This window comes from Amblyomma mixtum, chromosome 10 (assembly GCF_055824585.1).
Source record: "Amblyomma mixtum isolate Tamu chromosome 10, ASM5582458v1, whole genome shotgun sequence".
Classification (NCBI taxonomy): domain Eukaryota; kingdom Metazoa; phylum Arthropoda; class Arachnida; order Ixodida; family Ixodidae; genus Amblyomma; species Amblyomma mixtum.
The window spans coordinates 165,640,369-165,660,378 of NC_143021.1; the positions used below are offsets into that span (position 1 = coordinate 165,640,369).

The following is a 20,010-nucleotide window of genomic DNA, read 5'->3' on the forward strand; positions in this document are numbered from 1 at the left end:
TGTTCGAGAATAATCGGCGGGGATGACTCATTTCCTCGGCGCACGCCACGGCGGTGGAGAGAGAGGCACGCGCTCGGCGGGGGCTTTCCCTCTCCCCCGTCGGGCTCGCGCCGGCGAGACGCCGTGCGCGCGGCGGTTTTTCTTTGTTCCTAAAATGCGCCGAATTTTGTGACAGCAGGTTGGCCCCGCAGCTCGTCCGAGGTGCTTCGCGACCCGTTGTCGCTGGAGTTGAGCCCCGTGGCCGACCGTGACCGCTTCCTGAACAAGATACAGGCTCTGGTGTACGTACGACGGGGAGCAGCGGGTGATGGCTCCGGAGGAGGACTGGGAGAGGTCCTGTACGGGCAGCTCACCTACATCATCGACTCGGACCCCACTCGTATGTCTGTTCGAGCAGTTCGGCTGCCTAATGACGCATTCCAATCATCCATCCGGAACCAGCTTTCTTAATACACGCGAAAGAGAAGAGCATGCTTCAGTGGGATGTTCGGATTCAGGACCTCAGTTCTAACTGGATTGCGACGGACATATCGCTGCTTCGCTGATTCGAATAGCTGGTCTGGATCGCCGATTGGAACGCGCCACATGCCCTCTTGCTCTCATCCAGTCTGACGACCTTCTCCGCTCTTGATCAACGAGAAACAAATTTACACCGGCCTATCACCCCCTAATGATATAACAGCTGCGCTCATATACAGGCGTGGGCACAAGCGGAGAGGTGACGCCTCCGGCAGCAGGGGCGGCTGCGGGGCCGCACCATGGCGTTGCGATCGCGCGCCACGAGATTTTTGCGAGAGATCCCCGAGCGACGGCAATATGTGGCCCTGCTCTCGCGCGGGGGCTTATCATGCATGATAAATTCCCAGCGCGACGTTCGGCTCCTCTGCTGCTGATGGTCGATACGAAGAGGAGCAAATGAGTGAACACAAAATACGTCGAGAATTCGCGGTAGCCAATCGGAACGGAGGATGTGAATCGAAATCGCCCCTTCCATACGCGCTTTCTTCTTCCTTATGAAAGAAACCTTGTTCCGGATAGGCGAATGGAATGAGCTATTAGATGCATTTGAAGGGGAAAACATCCTGCAGATGAGTTCCCAACTATGGTAAAAACAACTCACTCTTTCTCTAATGTAATACGAAACATCCCAGCAACTAAAATCAAACTGGCCGTTTCCACTCAGGAGCGCAATGGCTTGAGGCCACGTTGCCGCGTGGGCGTATTCGATTTTCCAGTCACGGGATCCTTGCTGACAGGTCTCGGCTTCCGCTCTGACCGGAAGCACCATCGTGGTCACATGACCTACTTGCCGGGGGCTGCTTGCGGACTCGCTCAGGAGCCGGGCTCCTCCTCGGTTACCGTGCCAGGCTGCTGTCACCTGTTAGCAGACGACACAAGCCATGGCCACCGCGACGCCGAAGCAACGCCATGCCTTCGATTATGAGCACTGAGTCGATTTGGAGAGCATCCTGTCAGCTTAGGGCAGGTGCATTACAGAACTCAGCTTCGGGGGTATGCTCGCCGCAGCTGCACGCCGCGAAGTTCGCACAAATTAGCCCTACTCGCTAAGGATAGGCAGACAGACAAAAGCCCTCGCAAAAATGTTGAGAAGCACGGGCTTCTCCGTATACGAGTGGTTCACCTGCGATGCTTTCAGGTAAGCGCGTACAACATGTCGCAAAACAAGCGAACAAGAACCTCTTGACGACACGAGCAAAGAGTACGCGATCGCAGCTATGAATGCGAGCCATGTGTGGTGGATTTAACGAAAATAGTACGAAGATGCAAGAACAAAATGTATTACGTAGAATTGCTCAGATAGCAGCTACGGAGCTCATGTGGAGGTTTAACGCACGATATCGTCCTCTAAGAAGACGTAAAGTTCGCAAAATGCTACAGAGTCTAACATAGTATGGCTGCAAGTGCGGCGTTTCACTTTCCGGGCAGCTATCGTCTGCTGCCTTCCTCGAAGCCCCAAGTAGCCCGCGGACTGGCACAGGCGAAAACTGAACGCGTTGCTATGGCGATGCGGACGGCTTTCTGACTAGTGGGCGGAGCTTTCTGGCTGCTTGAGAAAATCATATGCCGGACCCGAGTCCGCAAGTCCCGGACAGACCGGTACTGAAAAACGAATGGGCCCAGTGCCATGTTCTGTACCATTGAAGATGCGCGATTCCCTTCCTCGCGACCGCCAGCAGGAGAGCAGCTGAACGTCCCATTCGGAATTTATCATGTATCATGAGCACCAGCGCGAGAGCGAGGGCAAAGTTTGTCACCACTCAGGGTACTCTCGCAGCGAGCACGGGGAGCATTATAGCACCGCCGCGGTGCCTCAGCCGGTCCTGCAGCCGGAGCCGTGGCTCTGTCGTCTCTCCACTTTTGCCCACGCCTGTACGCTGCATACACTTTCATTACTTCCTTAGGGTGCACGTATTTTTCTCAAATATACCATCAGGACTGACGCAATACCGTTTGCAACGATCGCTTACACGTTCCGAAGGCGCTGCGCCTCTCTCTACACTGTTCTGTAATTTCTTTTGATGAGAACCGCTCCTACTTTTCCACTACTATACCTCCTTCCACCTAAGACCAAGAAGTACTTATATAAGTGATTTTATTGTCCGTATTGACGGCACACGCCAAAGTGAGCATGGCAGACTGTGCGCACCGCTCAACAGGGCGTTAGGATTGTCGCCATCGGAACGCCTCATGACTAAACGGGAGCCTTTGTACTGCTTTCTCCGCAACCTGCTGTGTGGACTCATGCAAAATAACTTCACTCATTACCTGTGTGTTAACTTGTTTCTTTCTGACAACCGCCCAATGCCACATACGCGATCGCGTAGCGGCAGTTCAAGTCTTCGTCCGTCCTTTCACTGAGGATATGGCGCATGTTGCAGCGCTGTTGCAATAATACTCGAACACAGAGCCTGAAATGGGGTCATGCGGCCAGGTATAATTGCTCCTGTTCCAGCGCCGAGATAAGAAGTACTCTTCTTAAGAGTAGATAGAAGGCGACGCAGCGCTGAGGCAACACAGCCGTGAACCTCGGGCTACAGCACTGCCTCTAACGTTACGCGAATGCTCCGCCTCGTACTCGGCCCGCAAAACTTATCACCAGAGTGCGTTGCTTAGACTGTAGCCAGCTGAGCGGAGCGTTGCCCACTGGGAAGTAGACCATTGTTTTCGTTGTGTCACTGGGGCTGACGATAGCAGATGCCTTTCAGCCACTGTAGCACGGTCTTGGGCCCAGCCGGCAAAGCTCCGCGCCGCTGGTGTCAATTCAAGCAACGCACTCGAGAATTCGTGAGGATTTTTGCGGGTCATGATAAGCACCCCTCCGTAGCCAACGCTTACATGTCCCTGCATATCTTAAAAACGATCTCATTGGACCACCGGCTTGATGCCGTGCTTTTCGCCACATTACATCATATTTGTGAGCTTTTCGCAAATGTCTGGTTAGCACTGTGTGGACAGACAATTATGGCAAATATTTGCGCTATCTTTCCCCGGCGGCAGTGCTCAGCCCTACTGACGGTTCCCGGGAGGTGGCCCTGGCTCTCGAAGAACACGTGACGTTGCCCCCAGATGGATCTATCATCGAATGGAAGGTGCGGAGCATCGATTACTACGCAGCTTTGCGTAGTTTACTCAGATGAGCCTATTCTATTAATATTACTGGTCTTCTGTTTCAGGGATATCCCATAATGTGGATATATTTGTAACGAGACGATTACTAAATAATTATTTATTCATAAAAATTACTCAAGGGCGTACAGCTGGCCTCTGTAGCCGTGTGCCTGAGTTAATCTGTAAATCATTACTCCATTATTTCATTCATATTGTCACGTATCATGTAGTGTCCGTTCGTTCGCGCAAGGCCGCAGGAAAGGGGTGTTATCATTTTGCCCGTGACGCGATAAGCGACCGGATTAATCTCGATTGATCACAGCCATGAAGAGCTGCATCTACGTGTTTCCAGATTACTGTAGATGATCTTGACCTGTTTTCTGGAAGTTTGCTTGGCGGATTTAAATTGAGCGATGCCGCGAGCGGCGGGCATTCGTAGTTCGACGACTGACGAGCACATTTGTTGCTTACGCCACTGCCGTGCTGTTTAGTTCTTTTGCGGACACAAGACAGCCCAAATAAAGAGATTCGTTCGAAAGTCTTGTTACTGTCTTTCTGACCACTGGACTGCCGTCACTACAACGTGACATCTGGTGGAGGTGCTCGGTAGCCTTCTATGTTCCAGACACCCCCTACAAGTCGTGACGCTAGCCCTCTGAGTCATTCACCGCAGGACCTGAGTCCAGTCCACCGCGCAAGCCGACGTCTGCTAGGGGACGCACCTTAGTTAGGGATTCTGCCGGACCCTACCCGGAAGCGAAAGCCATTAGCAACGTCCACCATGAGCTTGCTCCAGACGACGACTCCAATCATTCTTCAGCACCGCTGGGTGCCACCAACCTTCGACGCTGCGCCTGGCGCCGACCCCGAAGAATGGCTGGAACAGTTCGACCGTGTCGCTATTTTTAACCAATGGGACGATGGCACGAAATTAAGGTACGTCTTCTTCGCCTCGGACGGACCAGCAAGAATCTGGTTTGAAAATGAGGAAGCTAGTCTCACGAACTGGGAAACCTTGAAGGAGCAGCTTCTGAAGACCTTCACAAACGTCGTGCGAAAGGAGAGAGCCCAGCAGCTGCTACAGTCTCGCATACACCACCCAAACGAGACCGTTGCAGTGTACACTGAGGAAATGAAGCGTCTCTTCCGGCGTGCCGACGCAAACATGAAGGAAGAAGAAAAGGTAAAGCTCCTTATGCGAGGAGTTAAGGAGCAACTCTTAGCCGGCCTCGTTCGGAACCCACCGAAAACCGTCGCGGAATTCGTAGATGAGGCATCCACTATGGAAAAACCTCCTGACGCCCGAGCCCGCCAATATGACCGCCAGCAGCGTGTTTTCTCAGCAAACTTCCTGAACACCACTAACAACAATAACCTGCGGGAGGTTATCCGTCAAGTTGTGCGAGAGGAGCTCCGACGACGGCTGCCAACAGGAATGCAGCCGCAGCTTTCATCGTTCACTGACGTCGTCCGGGACGAGGTTCAACAGGCCTTGGGTGTGACGCCGACACCCACGCAGCCTCTGCAGCCCCCAGCCATGACTTACGCCGCAGCTGTGCGCCATCCTGCCCCTCGACGACGGGACCCAAGCCCCTATCGCCCTCAGCCAGCTGCGCTGGACCGTCGCCCTCTCGCCCCAACCCGCCCGTCCTTCCAGCGACGCGCACAGCCGAGGAAATGCGACGAGTGGAGAACTCCCGACCAGCGCCGCCCACTATGCTTCCACAGTGGCGAAACCGGTCACATTTTCCGGTACTGCCCATACAGGACAATGGCAATCCGAGGTTTCTCTTACGACGCCCTCAGGACCCCGACCCGGCCGGCGACCAGCTGGAATCGAAGAGTTTTTGCGTCGGGAAGAATGCTCATCGCCGAGCCGCCTATCACGTTCCCCGTCGCCATCTTCACCGCGCTTTGTATCTCCTAGCCGAGGCAACGCAGTGCGTGAAGGCTCCCCCAGCCCCCGAAGGTTAAACTGAATAAAGCAGCCTCTGGAGCTTATTCATACTGAAAACTGCGCAAAAAAAAAACGAAGACACAGAACGAGAAGGCACGACTTCGTTTTTTTTGCGCAGTTTTCAGTATGAATTCCTACCAACTAGCCCAGTTTACCGTTCTTATTATCTGGAGCTTAGGTTGCTTCTGAGCGCGAGAGCAAATATCCTCCATCGACGAAAACGCATGACCATGCCTGAACTACGACAACACCGGCGACGACGGCGACGACGCGGCCAGAGTTGAATCTTTTACCGCCACCCAGTGAAGTAACGTCGGAGTCCGCCAACCGAAGCCTCACTGCTCGACGAAGCCGAGATCGTACACCGAAGACCACGTGCAACACGAAAACGCGAACAAGTGACCTCGAAGTTACGGTCGACGGTCATGCGGTTACTACCTTGGTCGACACCGGAGCTGACTACTCCGTCATGTGTGGGCCACTTGCTCTCCGACTCAAGAAAGTAACAACAACTTGGGAAAGCCCACTGATCCGCACCGCAGGTGGTAACCTTATCATGCCGTCAGGACGCTGCACCGCGAGAGTTACTGTAAATGTGCGAACCTACGCTACAACCTTCCTGATCCTACAGCAATGCTCGCCAGACGTGATTTTGGGAATGTACTTCCTCAATGAACATCGGGCGATCATCGACCTTCGATCTAAGTCGATCAAGCTTTCCACGGAGAAAGCCATACCTGCTGGGACGAGCGCGATTCATCACGTTGCCTTAAACGTCCTCGATGAAGCATTAAGCGTGCCACCCCGATCAAGCGCCCTCGCTTGCATAGGTACTGGAGATATCGAAAATGCCGAAGGCGTCGTAGAGGGGAACGCACAGTTACTCCTGGATCGAGGAATGGGCGTCGCAAGAGGAGTCGCTCAAACCCGAACTGACCAAGCACAGGTGCTGCTAACCAACTTCACCGAAGAATACCGGCATCTAAAGAAAGGTGCGGCGATTGCTTTTCTCGACGAGCTGGCAGACATCAGAGATATATTTTCCCTACCCGACCAACCCGTATTACCATTTGACAAAGGCCATCAACCGACGTTTGATATCAACCCAGCATTAACCCGGAGCAGACAAGACCTAATACGCAGTCTTCTTCAGAGGTACAGCGACTGCTTCTCATCAGCATCGAATGTGCGACGAACCGGGCTTGCCAAGCACCGCATTGTCACAGACGATCACGCCCAACCACTGCGACAGAGCCCCTACACTCTAAGAACTGCTACTCCTCCATTAAGAGTAAAAGAGCCTCGCTACTCCTGCAGGTCTCAATCTACTCTCTCTACAAACGAGAAAGAGTGAAAGGTCCTGTTCACTCCTCTTGACAAAAGAGTAAAATGGCATTTCCACTCTTGCGTACTTCAAGGGAGTTCAGTGCTTGTTTTACTCCTCCGCCCTTACGGCCATACATTCGTAAGGGCGCGCTAGCTTCTCGGGGCCGGCCTGCCAGCCTGGATGCCGGCGTCAGAAAAATGCACTGGTATTGTTTGTTCACGACCAAAGCTCTGGGATAGAGTATCATTAGCCAATGTCGAGTTGTTGGTAGAAGCGATAACAGCCATACAAATTTCCTCCCATAGCCGCTTTGCTGCTGCTCTGGAGTTCGCCTGGCCTCTGCTATAGCTCCGCTCCTGAAGGGGTCGCGGAAACCGAGCATATATTTATTTCCCTATGACGCGGGGTTCAGAGTAAAACGGTGCCGAGGGTAGCACCTAAGTGCTGGCCAGTTTCGAAGCGCATTCAGCTACAGCATCTATGTGAAATTGGCTAGGTTTAGCGACGACAAGGGCAGCCAGCGAGCAGCGCACAGTTCGTCGCCCGGCGCGACCGCGGGCGGCGTCGTTGCCGAAAGCTCGGCTCGCTCAATGATTCGCTCCGTAGCTTGCGAATCGCGCACGCAAGGCTGGAAAATCGAGCAGCGACTGGCCTGCGATTGAGCGAGCCTTTATGCCCACGTTTGCAGCACAGGTGAACAAATTTAGCACACATGTATGCATGGAATATCGGCTGCGTTGCGGCGATTCTTAAGCTCGTCCTCGACGCCATCATCACCGTTCGGGTCGACCCGAGCATATCTTTATTTCACTACGAGACATAGTTCACAATAAAACGTACTTACAATGCAAAGAGTAGCACCTCAGCGCTAGCCAGTTTCGAAGCGCTCTCAGCTCTGGCATCGAAGTGAAACCTCCTAGGCTTAGCTACGAATACGGCAGCCAGGGAGCAGGCCGAAGCTCGTCGCGCGGCGCGCTCGCGAGCAGCGTCATTGCTGAAAGCTCGGCTCACTCACAGATTGGCTCAGAAACTTGCGAATTGTACTCGCAAGGCTGGTAAATCGAGCAGCTAGCGGCTGGCCTTCGACTGAGCGCACGTTCGCAGTACAGGTGAACAACAATTAGCGCACGAATGCTTGGGATACCGGCTGCGTTGCGGCCACGTTAAGGCGATTCTTAAGCTCGTCCTCGACGCCATCGTCACCGTAGGTGACACACAGGCTGAGAACTTAAATTCGAGTACGTGCTAAAGTAAGCTGCTCGTATTTCTCGGAACAATGTGAACTCGAAAAGACAGTTGCTTCTGTCGGCTTCCATGCATGTGGGCTCTTGCTAGTGAAAGTACACTCGAACAGGATGCGGCGAGTGCGGGCCGCTGTTGCATATAAGCTAAAGTGTGAAGCAAGTATCGTCGTAGTTCCGTAACGCAGTTGATATCACAGTAATCCGCTTGTACGGGTCACATTTAAGCTCTGTTTCATGTAGATCTCCGTCGAGCATGCCAGTGTCGCGTTGAGTAATGCATCGCAGCAGCTCTTTGTCCTACCGCTCGCGTCGAACATATCCTTGATATGGACCAGTTTGCGATACGGTGCGTTTCTTTGCGTTTTTTGTCGCATTTAAGGGATTTTCGCTGCCGTCAATCGAAATTGCATTCCGTCAACAGCGTCGTCTGCGCCGTCGTCTGCTAGGACACCCGGGGATGGGATCACAGGATCGCAGCTTCTACAAACGACATGTCAGCAAAAGTATCTAAAAGCGCTTTGGTGTTCGCATTTAATAAAGAAATAAAATGAAAAAATATAATTTGTTTTTGTTGCGAACACAATTCAAATATTAGTAATAAAAAAGCGCATTTGTAGGTTTTTTTAACGAAGCAAAACTGCAGCCGTCGTCACGTTTTGTGTTATTTGGGTTTTCGTAGCATTGTTTGAGTGCTCGTGCGGTGGACGTGTATGAAGAACACAAGTGTGTTTTGGAAACCAACGACGAGAATTATGCCCTGTCAACACTGGTGATTTTGAACGGGTAAAGCCGTGAAGAAAGGTAGCGCTACGACTTCTTGTCATCTGGAGAGGCAACGAAGAAGAATGTGCGGTTTTGCTAAGCCTTGATGAGCCGTCTGAACGGTGAGTCCCGTGTACGTTTCTTTACTTCTGATCTCTATTCGCACGCGTTATTAGTGTGCGCCTATATAGGGATGGCAGTGCAGGCAGTCTGCGTGCGGTTGCCTCAGCTATAATGCGTTAAGGCCGATTCACACGACGGTCCGTTGGCCCGCGGCCCGCGCACTACGTATTCAGGCGCGCTGTCGGCCGCGGCCACCAGTTATCACAACAGAGTTATGCGGTCGCTTGCTAGCGCTGCGAAAAACAACAGACAATGTTTACTACATTCCAATAGCATAGATTTGTGATACGTAGGAGAGGATGATGAGCGTGCAGTGCCACGTTAGAGAGCGCTCTTGCTAGGCCAGCTGCGGACAGACAAGGGAACTGACAACGGTCGAGTTGCGTCGCGGCTGGTGACCGTCGGATTGATTTGTGCTACTTAGAAGATGACGATGAGCGGCAGTGCCGCGCGACAGAGCACTCGCGCTAGGCCAGCTGCCAACAGACAGTGCTCAGTGTGTGTACTCGTCGGATTAGTGCTTACGCCTTAATATTTGTCATACAATTTTTTCGGGGACAATGATCGCGTGTAAAAGGCTGGGGCATATCCCTTGCCTAGTCATTTGTAAATTTTTATCTGTGCTTCCCCATGGAACAGAATTTGACACAGTATTATGTCAAAGTTAGATCGTTCTTGCGTCTACCCTGAGGTGTAGGTGTCGATGCTTCCTCGCCTTCAGATTTTGAGAACTGTTTGGGATGCAACTGCGCACTTATTTAGGATTTCAAGCTTTTTGCTATATCCCTCGTTTGTGCGGCCCGCTTTCAAGTCGTTCGCTATATCGGTGATGGTTTGTTATTGATTTTCACTTTCTCTTATTTATTCTTGGTTGACTGCCACCAGCTGTGCTGCCGGCGATTCTCCGCGCTCGGAACTATTCCCAGGCACGAGACCCTACCCACAGACCTCCCTGCACCACACTCACCAGTTTTCTTCGGTATTTTTTTCCCTTGCTCTTACTTGCATTGCCACTAGGCAGTTTTTATTTCTGTGCAGATTTGTTAAATGCTATACCAATTTTCGTTTCATGCTGTGATGTGAGATATCGTGCTTCTTGCTAATGAATGCATGCCTTTTCCATCCTCTCGTCATTTGTGCAAAGCAGACGGGTCTACTGGTCGCTACGTTCAATTTAAAAATACCTTCGGTGCTGCTCCAAAGCACCCTAGTAGTAATAATTAAATCCTGTGCATGCTATATTCGAATAGTTACGCTCTTTTCATCATGCATAAAAATAGTGGTATTCCAGCCTGCTCATCTTTCTATGCGGTTGTGACAGTCATGTAAATCTACTGAAAAAATGTATATCGGTGCATCACATAGAATCTGTTCATTTCTTTTGTCATGGGCCATCTCATTGCTTTTTGTGTTCCTATGTGAATACCTTATTCTAATTTATGAAGCAGTAGACAATTTCTTCTCTTGTCATTCATGACATTGTTACGGCCACTGACAACAGTTGCTCTGACATATTTATTTGCAGTTGCCAGCTGCCAGTATCTACTGGGCCATTCGTGCTTCCAGCTTTTGGCTGTGCTATCTCTCCTCAGCTGTTTGTGGTAGGTATTGTTTTCCAGTGATGCATACCTTACCTGCCTATTTAGAAAAATTTCGTAGACATAGGCTCACAGCCGGGTTTAGAAATGCATGCAGAGCTCTACGTGCACTTAGCAGCAGTACCTCCCTGTATAATCACATGAATCTGATCCTGAATTACATGAATGTAATTGCATGATCTGTATGAAATAGTCGCTCATGAAGCTTTTGACTGCTGCTGTTAACATAATGGAGTTTACACTGCTTCAGGTGCAGTGACTATTTCACACATGTTGCCTCTTATGCATATGTGCCCTCTGAAAGGGCGAACATATTCCTTTATCCCTTTAAAAAACATTGTGTTCTATCATGATGCTTTACCGGTATTTCTGGTGTATAGACCAAAATGTCACTCAGTATTGTAACATGAAGCGGGAACTCAGTTTGTCCAATGTTTTAGAGGTAACATGAAGCGGGAACTGAGTTTGTCCAATGTTTTAGGGGTCCTAAAACTTTGGACCAACACAGTTCCCACTCGAGTTATTGATCACTTCGCTCTCGCCCTACCATAAGCTTGCCGTCCAGGTTGGACAAATTGGTAGAGCGACTGCTCCAGTGAAGTGGTGGTTCTGAGCTCGAACACCGGACCAGGACGAATCTTTCTTTAACTACGAAGTTTCTGTGAAAGCTGTATAGCTTTCCTTTGTAGCCATTTGGCTGTGCTCGAGTGGATGTCAATGAGTAATTACTCCTTATTACAGATCTTTTGTCAACGCCAAACTGATTCAGTAGCAACAAATAGAAGGGTAAAAGCATGCTGCTCCCAAAAATTCGTTAAGCATGTTATAAAATGTATGCTGTATTGTTTTAACTGCTGCAAAGAAATAACGGTGATGTTAGATGCCCAGCCCCTATTAGGTAGACATAGCTCGCAATTAACACAATGGATCGAAAAGAAATATGTACTTCAACCCTCACGACGACCCTCACCCCAGTAAAACAAAAAGTGCCAGTGTTGCCATACTTGAGAGCTTTGCTCTTTAAAAGTGCAGTAGACTGCTACTCAAAGTTGACAAAAAAATGCGTCTCGTTTTCTGCATGTGCATTCCACAGTGCTGGTGCCATTTTCACTGGCCATTGACATTCAGTCGCATGATGTGCACCCCGCTCCTCGAGTTGATTTTGTTTGTCTTGTGAACCTGCCGTCAAAATCAGTGCAGGATAATGCTTCCCCAGTTGATCTGCAGTTAACCTTGTCCTTTGCCAGCTGCTGTCACCCTTTCTCCACAGAGAAGGGCGGTGGGAGTCCAAGCCAGGTGGAGTTGAAATATTTGACTAGTAGTGGACAGGGATCCTGCGGTTTGTTGAGGACACAGGCAAATTGGAGACTTATGGAAGAATTTTTTTACCAGCCAAAAAAGACGCATACACAAGAGAGAACCGCACAGGACAAGGGCTGGTAAAAGCCGTAGTCCTCTGTGGTTCTCTCTCTCTTGTGTATGCGTGTTCCTTGGCGGGTAAAAAAATTCCTCCGTAAGTCTCCAATTTGCCGGCTTCCTGCACAGATTGGAGGATCCCTGTCTGTTACTAGTCAAATTTCACTACTCCACCTAGATTGGACTCCCACTGCCCTTCTCAAACTTTTGAAATCCTGTTGCCCTAGCAGATCATCAGCTGTCGGTTGTATTACTTTTGCTTCAGTGAAATTTGACATGTAGCGGACAGGGATCCTAGAATTTGTGGAGTACACAGGCAAACTGGAGACTTATAGAAGAATTTTTTTACCAGCCAAGGAAGACGCATACACAAGATTCGTTGTCTGTGTTTCACTACTGAAAGTTCTAAATGCGTGCAAAAGTGTATCGTGCATTCGCACGTATTTTGAAAACTCAATTTTTGCAGCGTTAGGTTTTCGGAATTGGAGCTGTAGCATTGCCGCCACAGAATCCCGCTCGTGAACAAAGCGCACACTTATTTGCTAGGTATATATTCGGTATACCGCAACCAGTACACGTCACTGTTTGGAAGGTTCTGTCGCGAAATTTTTGATTGTGCAAGGTAGCTTTTATTTTAAATTCAAGCGCTCTCTATTTGCTTTTTCCTGTGCATATTCATCGGTCGTTTCAATTCGGAAGCGTTGGTGCTGCAAGACGTGCATACGGAAGCTACGTTTGTGCACAAAGCTCCTGAATTTTTGAAAGCGCAGCTCTGACAGTTCTCGTTGTCATAAATAAGTACAAAGCAGCCTAATCTTTTTGGACACACCATTTCATGCTCTTAGCTGTTTCTGAGAAACAGGCTGCCTTTTTTTCTGTTTTTGGTGTGAAACATTCCTAACAACTTCTTTCTTTCTCTATGCACAGATAGCCTATGCATACACGGGCAGCTTGATTGCAATATTTAGGGCAATATTTATAACAGGTGCAGTGAGCCTTGGTGCATGTGGACAGAAATTAAGCTAGGGTGGGGTGGGGTATTTTCGCACAGGGTAATGTTATGCGGAGGGTCTGGCGTATTGAAACCGAGTCTTTCTGAGCTCTTATTAGACGTCCCAGCACCAGGACAGTAGTTGAGGCTTTTCTTCTTTGTTGTCTAGTCAATGGTTTCCATCACATAAAATAGCCTTAATTCTAGCTATCCCGTGGCCGTCTAACAGAACGATGCAGATATACTGAAGTGATCAGTGTTGCATAAAAGTAGTGAGAACATTGCAAATGCAAGACAACTTCATTGGTTTGCAGTGCACTAACGTGGCAGTCATAGAGAATTACACATTACATTTGCAAATCTAAATTTTGCATAATAGTATGGACTGGCACGTAATGTGCGAAGTAATCACAGTTATCTCGTTCATGCCAAATGCTAGTGTCAAACATTGTCAGTATTGCATATTTATAAAGAGCAGACATGCTGTGCCTAACTTGTCGTTGGATAGATTTTATTACTATGAAAGCAAAAAGTTTACACATGGCTGTCGTGTTCTTGCGTGGGAAGTAGTATTATCTTAAATGAGTATAAACACCAAATTTTTGGTTATGTGTGTTCTTTGTAGCGACGTGCTGGGCATTCGTATACATAGAATTGTTGAATAGTATTCGTCTCCAATCGCTAAATAATTACAACCAGATTTCTTTTCTTCCCTGTTTCAATAGCATAGCAATTGCTACGACATCAGTGTTCAGTATAGGTTATGGAAGGCACAAAAAAGCTACGATATCGCTACTTTATCATTTTAATTAGTTACAATGCTAAAGCCAGCCTGCCTTAAGAGTCGGAATCACAATGAATGACGAAGCCGCAATTATATTGCAGTTTTCCTCATGCCTCCCCTGGCTTATACTGACCTTTGATGCCATTGCTCAGTTTTTAAAAGTGAAGCAGGAGAGAGAAGATATTTAATTACAAATTATTTAGCAGTCATAGGCGAATACTGTGTGGTTATCCGTGCATAGTAATGCCTTATGCATCATTAAAAAAAAAAATTGTGCAACTGAAATTTGCTCGGCTGCTGACCCAAAAGACGCGGGTTCGATCCCGGCCGCGGCGGCTGGAATTTCTTTGGAGGAGAAATTCTAGAGGCCCGTGTACTGTGCGATGTCAGTGCACGTTAAAGAACCCCAGGTGATCGAAATTTCCGGAGCCCTTCACTACGGCGTCTCTCATAGTTGAAGTTCAGAATGGCGCAAAAGACACACACACAGGAAAAAAGGGGATGACACAAAGAGCGCCTACTACCAACTGAATTTATTTCGGAAACACCCTCTTTTATAAGGCAAGACATATCAAACACGAACCGGAAGCAGAAAAAACACATTCATGGTTTGATTTCACATTTTGAAACACCATCGGCAGAAAAGAAAAAGCCACAAGAACAAAAAACAGAATCTAGAACTACACGTGCCCGTCTAAGAAACCCAGCTCCTGGCGGCATAGTTTAATCGATGAAGTGCTAATGCACGTGGACCCAGCTTTCTGTATATGGTATGCTTCTATAATCTCTCTTTCAAATCGCTCCTTGCCTCTGCCGATAAACGTTGCCTGTTCCAGCATCGGTCCGCAATCTCTGCACACCCTACAGTGATCCGGCAGGTTGCCCCTGTCATTGTTTTTAATTGTTCTTCTGTGCTCGCTAGCTCTCTCATTGAAACACCGGCCAGTCTGGCCAATGTAGGCGGATCCACAGCTGAGCGGTATGCGCTACACGACTTCGGACTTGCATTCAGTGAACCGTATCTGATGTTTGATAGCGCATCTTCGGGGTCGTCTGTTCATCATGGAGCAAATTTTTGCAAGTTTGCATGGTGCTGAAAACAACACATTTACACCATATCGACCCCCTACCTTCTTGATATTGTGCGCTATCTTATGCATGTACGGAATTACCACCACAGGCCTCTTGTCTTCCTGCTTGCTTTGCGTATCACCGCTAGAAGTGACCTTGATTCTTTGTAGCAGAGATTCACATATCGCTGTTATCATCATACACGGGTAGCCAGCGCTACCCAGTCTCACTAGCTGCTTGTCAAAGCCGGCCTGCACACAATGATCGCAGGATTTCGAGAGAGCTGCGTGTAGGCACGTGATGGCAATGCTGCGTTTGACCAGTTTGGAGTGGGCACTGCTGAACGGCATGAGGCTTTTCTTAGAACAGGGGTTGTACACCCAACACACATGGTCTTTTTTAGAAAAATCAAACAGAATGTCAAAGATCAGCATCGTCAAAGATATCTTTGACGATGCTGTTGCTGATGTTCTTAACATTTTTAGAGACAGTTCTCAAGGCCTTACCTTTACTTGGGAACTGCCTCAAGAGGGTAAAATCCAGTTCCTGGACATTCTGTTTGATTTTTCTAAAAACGACCATGTGTGTTGGGTGTACAACCCCCGTTCTAAGAAAAGCCTCATGCCGTTCAGCAGTGCCCACTCCAAACTGGTCAAACGCAGCATTGCCATCACGTGCCTACACGCAGCTCTCTCGAAATCCTGCGATCATTGTGTGCAGGCCGGCTTTGACAAGCAGCTAGTGAGACTGGGTAGCGCTGGCTACCCGTGTATGATGATAACAGCGATATGTGAATCTCTGCTACAAAGAATCAAGGTCACTTCTAGCGGTGATACGCAAAGCAAGCAGGAAGACAAGAGGCCTGTGGTGGTAATTCCGTACATGCATAAGATAGCGCACAATATCAAGAAGGTAGGGGGTCGATATGGTGTAAATGTGTTGTTTTCAGCACCATGCAAACTTGCAAAAATTTGCTCCATGATGAACAGACGACCCCGAAGATGCGCTATCAAACATCAGATACGGTTCACTGAATGCAAGTCCGAAGTCGTGTATCGCATACCGCTCAGCTGTGGATCCGCCTACATTGGCCACACTGGCCGGTGTTTCAATGAGAGAGCTAGCGAGCACAGAAGAACAATTAAAAACAATGACAGGGGCAACCTGCCGGATCACTGTAGGGAGTGCAGAGATTGCGGACCGATGCTGGAACAGGCAACGTTTATCGGCAGAGGCAAGGAGCGATTTGAAAGAGAGACTATAGAAGCATACCATATACAGAAAGCTGGGTCCACGTGCATTAGCACTTCATCGATTAAACTATGCCGCCAGGAGCTGGGTTTCTTAGACGGGCACGTGTAGTTCTAGATTCTGTTTTTTGTTCTTGTGGCTTTTTCTTTTCTGCCGATGGTGTTTCAAAATGTGAAATCAAACCATGAATATGTGTTTTTTCTGCTTCCGGTTCGTGTTTGATATGTCTTGCCTTATAAAAGAGGGTGTTTCCGAAATAAATTCAGTTGGTAGTAGGCGCTCTTTGTGTCATCCCCTTTTTTCCTGTGTGTGTGTCTTTTGCGCCATTCTGAACTTCAATCATGAACCAACTAGCCCCAAAGCAAGTTCGTCTCTCATAGCCTGGGTCGCTTTGGGACGTTAAACCCCATAAACCAACCCAAACCAAACTGAAATTTGTTGTCTGCCTCTTTGAGATGAAAAATTTTGAATTTTTCCTTCACTATTTTAGAGCATGAAATTCAGTTAATGGTATCTGAGAAACAGGAATTGCAACAGCCATTTCTCTTCAGCAAGAAAACTGTCATTGGTTTAGGTGTTTTCCCGATTCAAGGTTACCTTATATTTTAAACTGCACAATGTATTATGTGACAAGAAACCGTCAAGCACAATAGGTGTGGTTTTAGAAATGACTGGAAGTGATAAGGGAATACATTTACTTAGAGCAGGTAGTGACCGCTGATCCGGATCATGAAGGGTAATAACTAGAGGAATATGAATGGGGTGGAGTGCATATGGCAGGTTCTCTCAGATCATGAATGGCAGTTTTTCAATACCCCTCAAGTGAAAAGTATACAACAGCTGTATCCTACCGGTATTCACCTATGGGGCAGAAACGTGGAGGCTAACGAAGAGGGTTCAGCTTAAGTTAAGGACAACGCAACGAGTTATGGAAATAAAAATGATAGGCGTAACGTTAAGAGATCGGAAGCGGGCGGAGTGGGTGAGGGAACAAACGCGGGTTGAAGACATCCTAGTCGAAATCAGGAGAAAAAAGGGTGCTTGGGTAGGGCATGTAAGACGAAGGCAAGATAATCGCTGGTCCTTAAGGGTAACGGAGTGGATTCCAAGAGAAGGCAAGCGTAGCAGGAAGCAGCAAAAAGTTCCATGGGTGGAGGTTTGCAGGAACACGGTGGACATAGCTGGCGAAGGACAGGGTTAATTGGAGAACATGGGAGAGGCCTTTGCCTTGCAGTGGGCGTAGTCAGGCTGATCATGATACTTGCAGAAGAGCTTGCTCATGTTAAAATTTTCATTTGGTAAATATGTGCTTGTCTTACATGCACACAGCTTTTGAAAGGACTAGGATAGTGATAATTGTATTGGGCTTAATAAAATTGTAGCTCTGAATGAAGGTTTGCAATGAAAGGTGTCTGCACTTGGTCACAATATAGGTACACACTAGTGGCGACATGACACACACGATCAGTAAATTCTAGTTGTATTCTTTCTTTTTTTCCATGGGGTTATATGCAGGATAGTATGAAAAGGGCATTGGAATTGACTCTTACTTGCATTATTTTCATTCATGTTTGCAGGCACCCGGAGAAATGCACGCATAGCCAAAGCTCCTTCACTCAGCCGAGCAAGCTACGGCATCATCCAGCATCTTAGTTTCTTTTGAGCGCTTACAGCTCACTGCGGTGGATTTGGTAGATGGGTTTACTTTGCTTTTGGCAGTGTTCTTGGCATTTAATGTCAAGTACACCCCAAAAACAAAGCGGGTTTGTCTGCTGCTTGAGACACTAATGGGGCTTGATCCTAGCGAGCGCCTCCCGAGCGTGTTTTGGGCAGCCACAGCAATCACAGCAATGACTTGAGAAATAAAAGTTATCAGTGTTGTACATTTGTGTCATTATTTCTTGAACCATTGTTATTCCCAACGCAGACAGAGCACCATACTAATGTGCAAACTGTAGTGTAGCCATAAAGTAGTTGTATGTGCAAAAATTATTCTACTCAAAGATTATAGTCCCTTTTGCTCATTACTCTTTTGTAGATGTAGCGCAGGTGGATCCTGCAAAACATGACCAACTTGCTCTGAAGAATATGTGAAATAAGAAAATTAGTAGGATACATTGAAAACACGTGAAACTCCTTTTGAAGGAGTAAAATAAGATCTGGGCTGATACTCCCTGAAGGAGTATAGTCACTCTAACAAACGGAGTCCTGGAACTCTACCTCAAAGAGTAGTAGGATGCTGTTTCAATGTGGTAGCTTTACTCCCTCGGAGGAGTGCCTGTACTCTATTGCAGGAGTAGTACAGTACTCCTTGAGTAGGTGTTGGATCACTCTTTGTCCAGAGGGAGTAATTTTATTCTGGAAAAAGGAGTGGAATATGGGACAAGCGAATACTCCTTCAAAGTGTGTTCTGGGCACTCCTCTGCACTCCTTTAGTTCTAAGAGTGTACCGCCTATCGCCGCTAGAACGCCAAGCTATCCGCAAGAAAGTTGAGGAAATGCTTCGTGACGACGTCATCCAGCCATTGAGGAGCCCCTGGGCAGCACCAGTCGTCCTAGTGAAAAAGAAAGACGGTACCCTTCGCTTTTGCATCGATTACCGCTGCCTCAACAGCATTACGAAGAAGTGTGTCTACTTCCTCCTCCGCATCGACGACACAATGGATCGGATATGCAACGATAAGTACTTCTCATCAATGGACCTGAAGAGCGGTTACTGGCAAAATGAATTCGATGAAAGAGATCGCCAGAAGACTGCGTTCATCACGCCAGACGAACTCTTCGAGTTCAAGGTGATGCCATTCAGCCTCTCCTCTGCCCCGGCGACGTTCCAGCGAGTAATGGATACGGTGCTCGCAGGCTTGAAGTATCAAATTTGTCTAGTCTACTTAGATGACGTTGCTCTCTTCTCCTCAAGCTTTTTGAAGACCATTTCAGAAGGCTTCGGACAGTGCTGGAAACAATCAAGTCTTCAGGCCTAACACTGAAACCAGAGAAGTGCCACTTCGCCTACGAAGAGCGGCTGTTCCTTGGTCACGTCGCAAGCAAGGATGGAGTTCGCCCAGACCCTCAGAAGACGGCTGCGATCACAAAGTTTCCACAGCCTAATGTCAAGAAAGCTATACGCAGATTCCTTGGATCGCTCGCTTATTACCGGCGATTCGTCAAGAACTTTTCGCGCATTGCTGAACCCTTGACCCGACTTACCAAGGCTGACGTGCCTTTAAAATGGGAAAGGCCGCAAGTCGAAGCATTCACAGAGCTGGAGCGCCGCTTACAGCCCCTCCTGTGCTTGGACACTTTGTTGAAAACGCCGAAACCGAAATTTATACCGATGCAAGCAGTGTGGGCTTAGGAGCGATCCTCGTTCAGAAAAATCGTAGACAGGAGAAAGTTACCTCGTACGCTAGCCGTTCACTGTCGAAATCCGAAGCCAACTATTCACGACGAAGAAAGAATGTCTCGCAATTATTTGGGCCACGTTGAAATTCCGCCCCTACCTATACGGACGACCCTTCAAGGTTGTGAGCGATCACCATGCTCTGTGCTGGCTAGCCAGTTTGAAAGATCCATTCGGCCGCGTTGCTGGTTGGAGCCTGAGTCTTCAAGAATTCGACATAACTGTAGTCTATAAATCTGGCCGCAAGTATTCCGCCGCAGAATGCTTGTCGCGAGCCTCCGTCGACGCATCACACGAAGAGGAAGACGACGACGCTTTCTTAGGACCGGTAAGCGCGAGTAGTTTCGCGCAGCAGCAGCGCTCGGATCCTGAGTTGCAAAGCATAGCTGATTACCTGCAAGGCAAGACCGCATCGCCTCCCCGAGGGTTCAAGCGGCAACTGTCGTCCTTCGCCTT

General features: G+C 48.5%; 1 protein-coding gene across 1 annotated transcript in view; it reads left to right on the top strand.

Annotated features, from left to right (window-relative positions):
• The window catches only part of LOC149327635 (uncharacterized), an 84,859-nt gene that overhangs the window by 36,449 nt on the left and 28,400 nt on the right, over positions 1-20,010 (top strand). Inside the window, exons 4-5 of the mRNA XM_089563712.1 lie at positions 179-379; positions 3,520-3,611. Coding sequence (XP_089419838.1) covers positions 179-379; positions 3,520-3,611 — 293 coding nt within the window. The remainder of the gene's footprint in view (positions 1-178; positions 380-3,519; positions 3,612-20,010) is intronic.